This window comes from Dysidea avara, chromosome 9 (assembly GCF_963678975.1).
Source record: "Dysidea avara chromosome 9, odDysAvar1.4, whole genome shotgun sequence".
Lineage (NCBI taxonomy): Eukaryota > Metazoa > Porifera > Demospongiae > Dictyoceratida > Dysideidae > Dysidea > Dysidea avara.
In genome coordinates this window covers 2,540,694-2,554,638 of record NC_089280.1, presented here as the reverse complement: position 1 = coordinate 2,554,638, position 13,945 = coordinate 2,540,694, and the positions used below count along the sequence as shown (strand labels likewise).

Sequence of the window (13,945 nt, the reverse complement as noted above, 5' to 3'; positions counted from 1 at the left end):
ATGTCAAACATTTGAACAGAGATTTTGAAATATTTTTAGCAGGTCAAGCAGTACTACAAATGAGCCAAATTTCAAGATTGTGTGTAATTGCATCCACGGGTTATTAAATGTTTTTGAGGATTCAGCTCAACATGAACATACTATATCCTTTTACATATCTAGCAGCATGTCTCTGCACTTTCTCCAACGTATTCTTATTAGGTGTGGACTCCAGACTGCATGTGATGGCATACTCAGTTTTAGGTCATACCAATGTAAGATGAGCATTATACTGAACAATTAGTGCCTCAGCAATAATATACTGCTTCTGGTAGCTATATCATGCAAAACAACATTTATATATTTTTAGACTGGCTCTAATGACAAAAATCTAGACAAATATTTTCAAGGTAAACACATTAGCCTAAACAGACCACGGACTTGAGTGTATACCCTTTATTCAGCAATGATACGGTATAAGAAAAAGGCAGGGTGTCCAGAACCTGATGCTCTGCACATAAGATGGATGTGATATCTTTAGCAGTCAACCAATGATTGAAGAGTGAGAACCCAGCCTCTGACCCTATCCTCCATCTGCTCCACTCAAGTGGATCATAATCATCATATGACTAAGGGTAATGTACAGAGTATGTGCAGGTATATTGCAGAATACATGCATATGATGTTTTGTCGGATAGACAAATATTGGTAAGATACTTCAACTTAAAAGTTGCAGCCCTACGGCCCCTACCCACATCACCAGATGTTGAAAACACCAGAGGTGGCAAAAACAATGACCTCTGAGAGCCTTTCTTCATCATAGTAGGATGCATCCATTCACTGGACTGGATTACACAGTAGAGTTACTGTTAATTTTATGTTTCAGATCTGAAAATTTCTCCTAAACCAATGCAGGCGGGTGGTTTATTGTTCATCACAACCTTACATGTATCTGACTGCTTTATTAGAATATCTTAAACTTTAATTGTTCACTATCATGACTATCCCAAAGTATAAGAGTTAAAAACCCTTCCCCTGAGGACTTCAACCCATCTATCCAACCTTCCTCTATGCCTAGCTATGCAAACAAGTTAGTTTATTATTCCACACAAGTAGTAAACATCGAGGTAAAAAATAGTTAATGGTGAAAACTTTTGTGCTGTCAGAATAATGACAAAAATTTAGGGTCTGAAGCATAAAATTAACAATAACTGGCCTCAAGTTTGCTCAAGCACTTTTTTCAGCCACTAAAAGTATATAATATTACTGTACCGGATGATCATGATGCTCACTGCCTTATGTACCAGGCTCTGTATACAGTTTTTGCAGTCTAGCTATTTAGCTGTTATTCATTAGTAATCAGTAGTTTGAACTCTTGTTGTGCGCATGCATTGGAAAGTATTTCTCTGCATGGCTAACAGTTAACATTGTATATGCACTATATAGTTGCAATTCACAAGCACTATAAACCAAAGAGCTGGAAAAATAAGTGAATATACACAAATTGCTGTCTGATGCTGTCTGAAAAGCTAGGTTATTCTAAATCATGAAATTTTTATAACACTATATTGCGTAATGTAATTGCATGGAGTTTAATTATATACATTTTATTTTATGTCAATGTAAATATATTAAGAGAAGCTTAGTGGTGTTAACAGTTCACAGTGTGTTTATATTATTGGTAGCAGTAGCTATATAGGCAAATCATTTTTGATGACAAACTTCACTGAGGGCTAGATTATTCATTGCTAGTGTGACTTTGATAGCTGTCAAATTTAATGCATGCTTAAGATTCCAAGGGTCTCATGAAATCTCCCTTAAGTATTCAGCAGAAGCTTTAACACATATACAGAAGTAAATTTAGCACCAAAATGAGGTACTAGGTAGCTAACAGCATGCAGTATAGTACAACAATTATACAGATATACTAGTTGACATTTTATCCCTGATTAAGGGATACTAGTGGACACATTTATACCCTTTGGACATTCAATTAAATGTCCACTAGTATATCTGCAGGTGCATGTAGGCGACGTTCCTTGTACTGTTATTACAAGGGGAGGAGGGGAACAACAGTTTACTAGTGCCTAAAAAGAAGACGTTGACAACGAACGGTTTATATATCCCTACTCCCTGGTTTGACCACTGAATGTAGGGTCTGCAGATTCAAGTCTCTTGGCTTTTTCAGCCCTTCAAGGCGTAGTTGTTACAGTTTAAAATTTTTGTGTTCTCTAATAATACATTGGTACTTATTGCAAGTTTTTAGTCTAAATCTGTATAGATGATTATGGTCATATACAAATTCAATTGATATATTTAGCTAACCACTTAAGTATTGCAGGGAATGTATGTAACTAGAGAGTTGACAGAAATCTTGAGTAGGAAATGGGGGGTCTGTGCCCTTCTCTCTTGAGGTAGAAAAAAGTTTGTAATTGTCAGATTGAACCAAAACTTATGGCTATATTTGCTCCTAAAATCATATTTGATGTGCAGGGTATGCAGCTTTGTAACTTGTAAAGGACACGTGCTGCTTTCAGTCAAGCTTGCTACATTTTCCACTTTAAAAGAATACATCTCACTGAGCTGAAATAATATAGAGCAAGCAGCGAATTAATATTTATGTTCAAACTTGTACACCTTGCAAAATTTGACAAAACGGTTTTAGAAAAGACATACTGCAAGATGTAAGAGAGATTGAGGGCACAACCAACTGGATATACTTCACAATTCTGTAGACTCTGTAGCTACAGCAAACGTATTTCATTTCTGCAGAGCTTTATAGCCATGGGTAGCATGTATGTGGGCTTTACAATTCAGAGTTTTAATAGTATTAGACACATATTTATAGCCATACAACCCAGATTTTAGTTTTAAACTAACAATAGAATAATTATGACCGTTGCTGAACTACAGTACGTGCCTCAAGGGAGGAGGGTACAAACCTCTATGCCCCAACGCTGGATTTCTTTCCAATCTCTGGTTCCCTGCAGTGCCTAAATGCATGGTTGGCAAAATAATTTATTGACTTACAAACCAAAAATGTGCATAATGAATGTAATCTAATTAATTACATGGGCAGTTGTATTTATGAGAATTTGTAGCTTGTACAAATGACCATAACTTTGAAATGAAATAAACTGTGAACTTGCAACAAGTATAAACTTGTTTTTTGGATAATAATCTTTAATTTGACAACAAATTGAGGGTTGTATGGTTGATATATAGACAAAGGTGGACATAAATGGGTTGTAATGGATACAAAATGTCAAATCAGTGATGACCCCACCTCTCATCATCAGGTGTACTAACTGCATGGAAAGTTTCATTCCTTTATTGCAACTCAATTTTGTGCACATGCATGCTGTTCTCTACTACATTACCCACTTTACAGTGTATATGTATAGTTCCTTCATGGTTTTTAAATGTTTATCATGACTGCCAGTTGATTGCTAGGAGTATTATTGAACCAAAGGGTATAACCCCCACAAATATACTAGACTGCCATTCGCTTTTAACACGTATTTGTTCACAACAACAGTGAACATCAGTACATTATGATGTGTTATAATTGAGGTGTCTTATACTTTGTTAGCTCTAACCTGCACATGGTGGTGAGCTACTGGAAGCTGTTATATTTGTCTCTGTTGCTGTGTACCTGCCTTTATGGAATTAGCAGCTTTTAGTACAAGTATCATAGCGATCATGGAGGTCTGCATTTTCTTACAAAAGTATCAACCAGAAAATAGTGGTTTGGTAGTATTGGTTAGAAGTCCAAAAGTGCTTTCAGTACGATCCTAAAAGATTCCAATAATGTTTTATTTCAGTAGAATTTACTGACTGATTGACTGAATGACTGACTGATGCCTTCAGACAAGCAAAACTCTACAACAAATTGGTTTTTCACTGTTAGATGTCACAGGTGCCTTTTGACATACTGCAGTACATACAATGCATGCATCATGGACTTAGCCTTGCCATCCTTTGTGTCCCATTTGGTATATCATGAAATCTCTTGCATGAACATAAAGCACTAAAGAGTTATAAATTGAAGGGAAAATATTCCGTACTAGATTATACACAACAAAATTGCTTATGACATTTTAAAGACATTTCATCTTGTGTGGTATGTATCAACAGGAGAATCATTTGTACATTGTTACTGTACAGGTGACTTCACTGACCACCCAACTGGAGGAGATGACAATAAGTAATGAGGAGCTGAGAGGAGAGGTTGGTGATCTCAAGACTGAAATAGACAACCTCAAGGTGGAGAATAATGACCTCAAGGTGGAGAACGATGGTGTTAAGGTGGAGAATAATAGTCTCAAAGTGGAGGTTGATGGTCTCAAAGCAAGTCTTAAGACACAGAACAATGATTTGAGAGTGGAAAATACACAGCTAAGTGCAGAGAAACAATGTTTGAAGGTCAGTAAACACAAGTTAATTGTTGAGTGCTTTAGCACGAGGCACATAACCTTGCAATTTGAACTGTCTATGTATTTATTTTTATTTGTAGCTGTGTTTGTCTGGAGGTGTTGTGCAGTGAAGCGATGATGTAATGTATAGTGCGTAATCCAATATGCAATGGGTCTTTGGAGCCATGAACAAATAGCTCAGAACACCACACCACTGCTGGAGAGTACCTTTACAAAGGCAGCACTTGTTGATGATTTGTAGTAGCTATATGAACCCCAAATAATTTTTGAGGTTTGAACACCATCCTACTTGTGCTTGTCAGCTATGAAAGTGCAAAAATGTATTTTTTAAAAACGGCTTGTGAGATGCATGAAACTTAGCTGAAAGCACCAGACTAATTTTTTCTGTTTCCTGCTGTACTTGACTAGAGACAGTGTGTACATTATGTTATGACATTGTTACACTATTGGCTCTTGCTCCATGCATTACCTTGGCACATCCACCAAGATAGAAAAGCAGGCAAAGTATAATTATGACTGGTATGTTAAAATTTTTAATGAAGTAGGGATCCAAGCAATAAAAAGTAGTGAAACAAGGGATGAATGATGGTATTACAGAGTAGCTCTGTAGGAAAATCCCTACATTGGCATGTTATAACAACCATTTTGTTCAATGCCAAAGTAGAGATTTTAAAACCGAGCTATGCTGTAACACCATCATTCATCTCTTACTTTTTATTGCTTGGATCCAGGGGCGTAGCTAGCTCTATGGATTTCCCTGGCACATATCAACAGGTTTGCGGATATTTGCTATACTTTTGTCCATGGCAAAAATGCCAGCTGGAACAGCCATGTCCAATACACTTGGATTGAAAAACCATTAAAATTTTTAATTAATTATTGTGTACCGCTTACCTCAAGTCCGTTTAGTAACTTTACGAATTTGATACGTGTAGAGCAACTCTCTGTGAGTACAATGATACCAAAAAAGTCAGATTCATGGAAATTTAGGCACGTCAAAATGGCCTAAACCGACTGGGTGCAGCAAATTTCCCCATACATTTTGTATTGGGCATTTCGGGGCATGCAATAAAAGGCGTAATAACCCACAACACGTGATAGATACCTCAGATTCCAAACCAGATATGGAAAGAAGAGCAGTGAATAGCAATTAAGATGAGCTATAGCAAAAGGAAATCAGAGGAAATTTAAGCATACCATTTTAAGGTTGAAAATCACTTACTTTTTGGAGGATCAGTATTTGGAATTGAATGGAGGATCAGTATTTGGAAGGGAACACTCTGAGCTATTTCAATGTCTTGACAGCCATTAACCTTCACTACATTAGTGTTACAATGAAACAAAAGCACTGTGAATTAGTTCTGCAAGTTAGTTTGCGAAAATTACAGTGTTCTGTGATTAAGCCAAATTATGTCCATGCCATGTAGCTAGTAAACTTCTTCATATGCAAGGTTTGACTTTCCCTATGCAAACTAACTTATTAGAAAGAAACACGAGCCCATCTCTGTATACTCTTGATCACACATTTGCTTTCGAAAATTGTTTAAAGTGCACTACTGATTTACATGTACCTAGCTAGCTACGATGATACACTGCTGTTTGTGCAGCTATTAGACTAAGATACCACTGCATGAATAATATAGAAGCTAAAGCTAATCAATGATGGACTAACTTAGCCCAATATCGGACTTCTTTTTCACTCTTCCATCTGCCTGATACAGTGTGTTTATAGGCATAATACTTTCAACTCCAGCCCCAGCATTGACTCCTTTTTCACCCTTCTGTCTTCTCTACTTGCACCAAGGACTCGACTTGCACACACTGAGCACTTTAGCATAACAACATTGAGAAAACTTGAATAAACAATGCCACGGATCCTCTTAGCCCTTAGTTCTGCCACCAATAAGACAGGTACCACAACCAACTGGGAATTAGCTTTTGTCATCTTCATCAGTCTATGCCATTAGATGTCTAATAAAACAATTACTTTATATCTGAGTACTGTTGTCCACTGAGTGGTTTCACCAAATTGCAGCACATGTTTGACTCTCAACCTTCACTCTAATCTTAAAATGTAATCAAATGATGCTGGGCATTACATAGAAGTTTACTAAATTGATGGAAGAATCTTAGTAAATGCAAATTTTTTGATGATACTATTATTACAAGGCGATCCAAAATGATAGCAAGTGTGTATTTTTAGTGTGCATTAATTATGGGTGCACCCAGGTGGGTGCCGCTATTTCTACCCAGGCACCAGCAATGATTGCCCAGGCCTGTGCCCGTGCAGGCCAGGGTGTAGCAGCTACACCCCTGCTTGGATCCTTACTTATTTTTAAATTAATCATATTTTTAATATACTTTATAGTTTGTTTGGTTTGTTTATATAGCTAGTATACAGCTATGTCATAGACGTGTAACTCTATATTAGAGTACCTTGAGTCAGCCAGGAGGTATGTCACAATTTCATATTTTAGCATTAGGCTACTATTTAGTGATTTTCTGTTTTTCATCAGAAAATTCCAAATGTAGAGTGCAGGTAGGTGAGTCATTACTATCCCTAGTACTTGCCACAACATAACTAGCTAGACTTATCTTTCATACTTCTATACTCTTGATATCAACTATCTGCATAACGGGCAATTTACTAACTTGTGTAACTCAACATAGCTAGTTTGGCAACTATCCTCTTTAGATGTAGCTACATAATTTATATTCGTCCTTCATCATGTGATCAGTTCCACTCAAGGATCAATTTCTTACTTGTGAACTTCATTCCACCAATCTTCACATTCTCTTTGGCTATAGTGCGCATTGTGCAAGGTAGCTACTGTATGAGTGTAGCAGTCTTTAAAACTGAACTCGGTGAACTGCACATCCTCAATATTTGGTTAATCAGATGAAATAATAGTTAAATACGTGCGATAGTAAAAATGCATGTGGACACTGATGAAAAATAGCCTTATGAATACAGCTAGGCTAATAACATTGGGATGAGTCAACATGATAGACTGTTAAGTAGTGTGGTTTCTGTGCTCGATTGTTAATAATCAACCAAGATCACATTAATTGGTGTGGCATTGAACCTATCATGAAGTTACAAGTTTTGCGTAAGTGTTAAATAAGTTTGCAGCGTCTAAATATATTATGCTGCTCAAGGAAAGTGTTGATAGGGAAAGCTAATGCCTCAATATGATATGGCTGCATTGCATTAAGAAGAAGATGCCCGTGCAGCCTGATTGAAGATAAAAGGAAGCAAAGGGCACACACTCATTGGCCCAAAAAGGTACCATATTGAACAATCTGTGAATGTTCTGATAGAGTATGTAAACACAGTCTTCATGGATTTCATTGGTATACATGACATCTTCAGAATGCTAGTGTGTATAGACACTTAGTAAAGTGCTATATACAGCCAAACCTCTCTAATCTGACGCTCAATGGGAGCCATAAATTTTGTTGGATTAAGGAGGTTGTTGAATTATCAAGTCACCTCTGAAATCTGACATTGCATGTTATCTCAAATTATGTCAGATTATGCAGGTAAATTACAGGTAAAACTGATCACACAATGTTTTTAACATGAATTAAGTTTAGAATTTGCAAGTATTACAGCTTTTCTTCTATTATTTTCAATCAATTAAATTAAATGCTTTGGTTGCTTAAAAATTATTTTTTGTGATTGTTTTTAATGCTGCTATTATTCTTTGTCGGATTACAAAAGTCAAAAACAATGTATTTCCAAGTCTAGGGAATCAAATTGTGTTGGATTACAGAGTACAGGGGTGTCAGATTACAGAGGTTGTTTTCTATACAAAAGTGTTGATAAATGACATTTTGGTCGGATTAGAGAGGATGCTGGATTACATAGGTGTCGGATTAGACAGGTATGACTGTACATCATATGGACTAATGAATTTGCTTTAATAATGAATAACATTTAAAAAAGCCAAATATGTCATACCTGTCTCATTGGGTGGTATGAATATACTTAACATTTGTTAGGATTTTATTACCTGAATAAGTAACTAGCTGACCACAAAAGAAGGTAATACAAAGCAAATGATTTAAGTACAATTGTTTCAGGTATACGATAACAATTATTTTGAAGTTCTCTAATAAAGTAATTGGCCAGGTTTGGATTTAATGTTTTACAGGAAACAGTTATCGCTTGAAGAAAAATTGAAGGGCTTGCCTTGAAGACAATTATTATGTGCACTGTTTGAGCTAATGAATTCTCTTCAATAATGAATCATGTTAAAGAAACTTAATGCGACATAGAAAAGGCTTACTGTCACATATTGCCATATGAATATATTTGCACTTGTAGGGATTTCATTGGTTAGATAGCAAACTGATCAATACATCAATCATCTCTCAGTATAGCTATCTCTGTTATATGATAGAAAGATTTTCAAACACTCTAATAAAGAAGTCTGTCATTGTTTGTATTAAATTGTTCCATATGATGTAAAATGGTGCTTTGTTTGGCCTCCAGCCTTGCGACTGTGATCAGGCAGGCAGGTAGGCAGGTAGACTAAAATTTGAGTTTCGGTGATATTTTATTTGGTCGCTTATTCCAATTCGGTGAACTAATGTTATTCCATAAAGGTGATTTTCATCATGTAAAGTGTTCCTAGGATAATTTTGTAAAGTGGAATTTTAGGTGGCGCATGTCATTTTTGGAGAATCCCTCTTTAAACAGTACTACCAAGTAGACTAATGTTCATGAATAAAATTAGCTAGTTTTAGTTACTTGTACTTGATACTTATTTTAGTAACTTTTAATTTTCTTTGTAGTTTTAGAACATTCTCTTAGTGTGACTATATAAATGTGTGTTGTGTATAATACTTTCAGAGCATGAATTACAGTGAATTATAAGCTCATTGTTGTTGTGAACTTAGCTTTAGTAAATTAGCTACTACCATGATCACAAAATGCAATGGTATGTAATGCATCACTGGCTCTGTACCAGCTAGTTATAGTTATATATCAACAAGTCCTGTAGTAGTTTGTTAAATGAGATTATTGCTGGATGTTGCCATGGGCCAGTTGACCCAGTTCATACTGACACTAGTCAATTTCAACTGTCCATGCTCATGATCATTTAGATATGTAGCGGTGATATGTTTCATGCATGCACACATTAAGCAATGTACCTATATATTAACACCTGTAGGTAGTGATAGTTTTTGTAATCAGGCATTGCTAAGGACTGTTGTACATGAGTTGGTAGTGTTATTTTTGTGCAACGCTTTCAGATACATCCCATTCCACCACAGTAAATTTGCAATCTACACTGATCATTTTCAAAAAACTCTATGCATTCCCCCCAAAAGTGAGGTGTGCCGCCTTTAAAAACCGACAAATATGAGACCATCTTACATCAAATACAGCATTAACCGCAAGAAAACACTTACAGGCAGCCGGATATGGAATTTTTTTTTAAATCTCCAAAGCTCAAATTTTCATCTACCTGACTTCCTGCCTGCCCGCCTGTCTACCTTCTTGCCTGACCACAGTTGCAAGGCTGGAGGCCAAGCAAAGCAGCACACAGCCATGATTTTATGCCACAATAACAAACTCATCAGTGGGATGTATCTTTTGGGGTTCCCACCATTTTTCCTAATCGCCAGAAGGTCAAAAAGGAGAATGCTTCACTAGTACTGGTAGCCATGTCCCTTAAGCAGCCCTGCAGGGACTTCTTATAGACTACCCTCAGATCCTCCCAGATGTCACAGAGCTGCTGATAGACCCCTCAAACAACCCTCACCCTCTAGCAGGGCAGGACTGGCCGGACCACTTTTCAGCTACTTGATTTGAAAAAAGATCGAGATACTCTAATAGAGCAGTCATCATAATATACTCTAATGGAACAGTCATCGCAATACTTTCTGCGTCTTTCGTAGAGCATTCGGTATAGAATATAGCCACTGTTCTACTTAGCTAGTCTAAGCCATTACATCTATGTTAATTGTCCTCAAATCACTCAAAAGTTTCAGTGAGTCATCTGCATTGTACTGCTTTGGGCTAGATCATGCATGTGAGCACGACATGCATGTGAGTACGACATGCATGTGAGCATGACATGCATGCATTAGCAATTACAAACCCTATGGCTTAAGCTTTCACTGAAATTTTGAAAGTAAAATTAGCTATGAAATTGAATTAATTGGTACTGTAGTACAAAAATACCATGATATATCCTTAATGTTAACAAAAAGGAGAAAGAGACTTTGCAAGTAAAATAGCTATAGCTTCCAGATGCCATTTCAGATCATCTATTTTCAAAAATTTTCCTGGGGGAGTATGCCCCCAGATCCCCCTAACTTGGCATGCTGTGTGTGCTTAGCACATGCAGTTGAGTATCGCATGATCTAAAAGTTGCATCAGATCAATAAGAAGTAGTATGACCTCTATTGCAGTCCATGGATGGCTGGACCACTCAATATCTCTGGCTCCAGCCTTGCCCTCTAGTAGTAACAGAACTGCTGTGCCTAGTCACTTGGAAACTATCCGGAATTTGCAGCAAGCAGCAGGAATTTTGGGAGAAACGTCTAGACTCCTGTTGGCAAGTTGGAGCAATGGAACAAACATAGCATATGGAAGAAAGCAGTGTTGAGAACTACAAGTTAATCCCCTTTCATTCCCTGATCAGAATTTTCCAGAGTTCATAACAAGCTTGTACAAGAATGGTATGAAAATAAATGTCATTCTGTCAGCAATATCCAAGACCCAAGATCATAGTAGAGGAATGCCTATTGGGCAGCACCCACTGGTGTCTAGGCTCTTTAGAGGGATATCCACTCACAACTCCCACAACCAAGGTACTCGACCATATGGATTGTGGACATTGACATTAAATGTGGGCATTGTGGTCTGGATGACAGCAAGGCCTTATAATTACCACTGAAGCTGTTAAGCCAAGGTTAATACTACTGATGGCCTTAGTGGAAGCCAGCAGTTTTGGAGCTTCAAACCTTAATTGGATTTGTGATAACAGATATATAAACCTGAAAGACCTTTGTTTATGCCATACCTACAAGAGGCAAGAAGAGAGCAATTGGGGCTCCTCCCAAACAGGTGATGTTTGGTGCCTTCCCAAACAATGACCATCTATGTGTTGTAAAATGTCTGAGGTAGTATGAAGTGGTTACATTGCAGTACAGGAGTTGAGAAGGCCACAGCCTCTGTTCTTGTCATACGCTAAGCCCCATAGTCCTGTGACTTTGAAATCCTGGTGTAGACACTTCTGTCTTCGCCATTTAGTCTGATGAGCTTCAAGCACAAGAAGGGATGTGGTACTAATCAAAGATATTCTTCACACAGCTAATTGGGGTTCAATTATTGCCCATCACACCAGCGTAGCTATGTATGCTAAGGCAGTACTTCAAAGCTAGGCCTGACTAGCAATAGAATATAATGATCATGTTCTTTTATGGACTTGGTGCTATGGTACTTAGTGCCACCTTATTGTATTATGGACTTTGTGCCATCTTATGTTGTTATGGTCATTGTATCATCTTATCACATTGATACAGAGATATGCCTTGTATGCTGCAATTGTCAACTAGTTGATATATTATTTTTTCAATTATTACTTGACACTTTACACATGTGCCAGGTGTACACAGATTTTTTAAAGGTTACATCAAGGAAGTTATGCACATGCTTATCAATGTTCACTGCCTTAATTTTTGTGATATGACAAGGGCATGAAGTTAACTTGTGAGTGAGATAAGCTAAGGAAATGTAACACTGCCCACCCATTGTGTCTCTTTCCCTGGTGTGTTATTTTCTCTAGCAGCAAAATCACAAGCAGATGTGAAAGTGCATACATATCCAAATATTGGACTATTTATTAGTAGCGTATTTTTATCTTATAGTTACTAACTGCTGTACTATTGTCTAGTATGAGAGAAATACCATGCAGTATTACATTTTCTCATCTCACTCATATAATTCTGGTCAGGCCCTTTGGCCCTCGTAAAATCATCATTAATTTTGTTGTTGTTTAGGAACAACTGGTCCAGTCCCCCACACCAGACCTGTTCAATGTACCAGTTGACATCAAGTGGCACGATGGAGCCCCTGCACCAGTGAAGGGTGGTGCAGGCCACACTGCTGTGTTATTTGATGGGAAAGTTTACATTGGAGGAGGTTATGAGACCGGATACAACCCATCATACAAAATAGATGTGTATAATCCTTCTAACAACTCATGGAGCCCTTCTCCTATCAATGCACCTTGTAGCTACTTTGCCATGACCACCTTCAACAACCAGTTGATCACTGCTGGAGGGATGATTAAAAGTAATGTAACCAACAAGATATTATTACTAGATGGTGATCACCTAAAGGAGCACAACAGAATGATTACACCAAGATACTTTACCACAGCTGCTGGTCATCAGGGAGTACTGATAATAGCTGGTGGTAAAAATGATCAGCAAAGGGCATTAGCCACTACTGAACTGTTTGACAGTACCACTGGACAGTGGTACACTACTGGCGATCTACCACTACCACACTATAAACTACACTCAGTAGTAGTAGACAATGTTCTCCACTTGTTAGGAGGGTTCAATCAAGATGCCATATCCCCAGCAGTATTTACTGCTCCACTGCGCACTCTGTCCAGGTACCAGTTGAAGTGGCAGTTGAAGTGGAGCTCACAAGAAGATACTCCATGGTGCCGTTCAGCTCCTGTCAGTATACAAGGTAGACACCTACTAGTAGTAGGTGGAGTGAAGAAGATAAGAAGTGATTATGTGCACACTAGTAATGTTTACATGTTCGACAAGGTCCGCTACAGCTGGGAAGTCATAGGACAAATCCCATCAGCAAGAAATGCACCAGCTGCAGTTAGCATAGCTGATAACAAAATAGTTGTAGTAGGAGGGTTGGATCATAAGGTAAAGCATACTAATACTGTATGGATTGGCTCATGTGTGCCACAGTAACTGTATACATTGTACATGGTACTGTATTATTAATGGCAAATTGTTAGTAAAGCATTAATTGTACCAATATAACTGGTGGAATATATATTTGTAATTATAACTGATTGATATGTATTTCTAATACATATTGTATTCAGTGCTGACCTTATTGATCCTGAGGCTCTAGGTGCAAAATGTTTTTAAGGCCCTTATCATATCAGAGCAAATAAAAGTGGAGTACTACAAAAGTGGTGAACAGTCATTAACATAGTGACAAAAGTACATGCACTCAGCATGTGAACCATGCTTTGGCTAGGGCGGTCTGTAGGCATGACTCACAGGAGAATTTATGTAAAATTAAATACGAAGCCATTCTGACTTACATACAATTAAAAGTTGTAAAAACCAATTGGTACATTGATTGTTCAAGTAAGTGTGTAGTTGTTGCTGTAAAATATTAATTTTGTCATGTAAGAATGTAAAGCAAAACCGCAATAGCTAACTATTGTATTAAAGTAGCTGATTGTTCTGTTAGAGTATCTGAATCAATTTATAAACTTAGCTGTCCAGCTTCCTCCATATTAGTT

At 37.4% G+C, this 13,945-nt stretch overlaps 1 protein-coding gene across 1 annotated transcript in view; it reads left to right on the top strand.

Moving 5' to 3' along the window:
* The window catches only part of LOC136265825 (influenza virus NS1A-binding protein-like), a 36,542-nt gene extending 23,118 nt beyond the window's left edge, over positions 1-13,424 (top strand). The window contains exons 2-3 of the mRNA XM_066060759.1: positions 4,147-4,404; positions 12,435-13,424. Coding sequence (XP_065916831.1) covers positions 4,177-4,404; positions 12,435-13,379 — 1,173 coding nt within the window. The 5' untranslated portion in view covers positions 4,147-4,176 and the 3' untranslated portion in view covers positions 13,380-13,424. The remainder of the gene's footprint in view (positions 1-4,146; positions 4,405-12,434) is intronic.
* Positions 13,425-13,945: the final 521 nt, after the last annotated feature.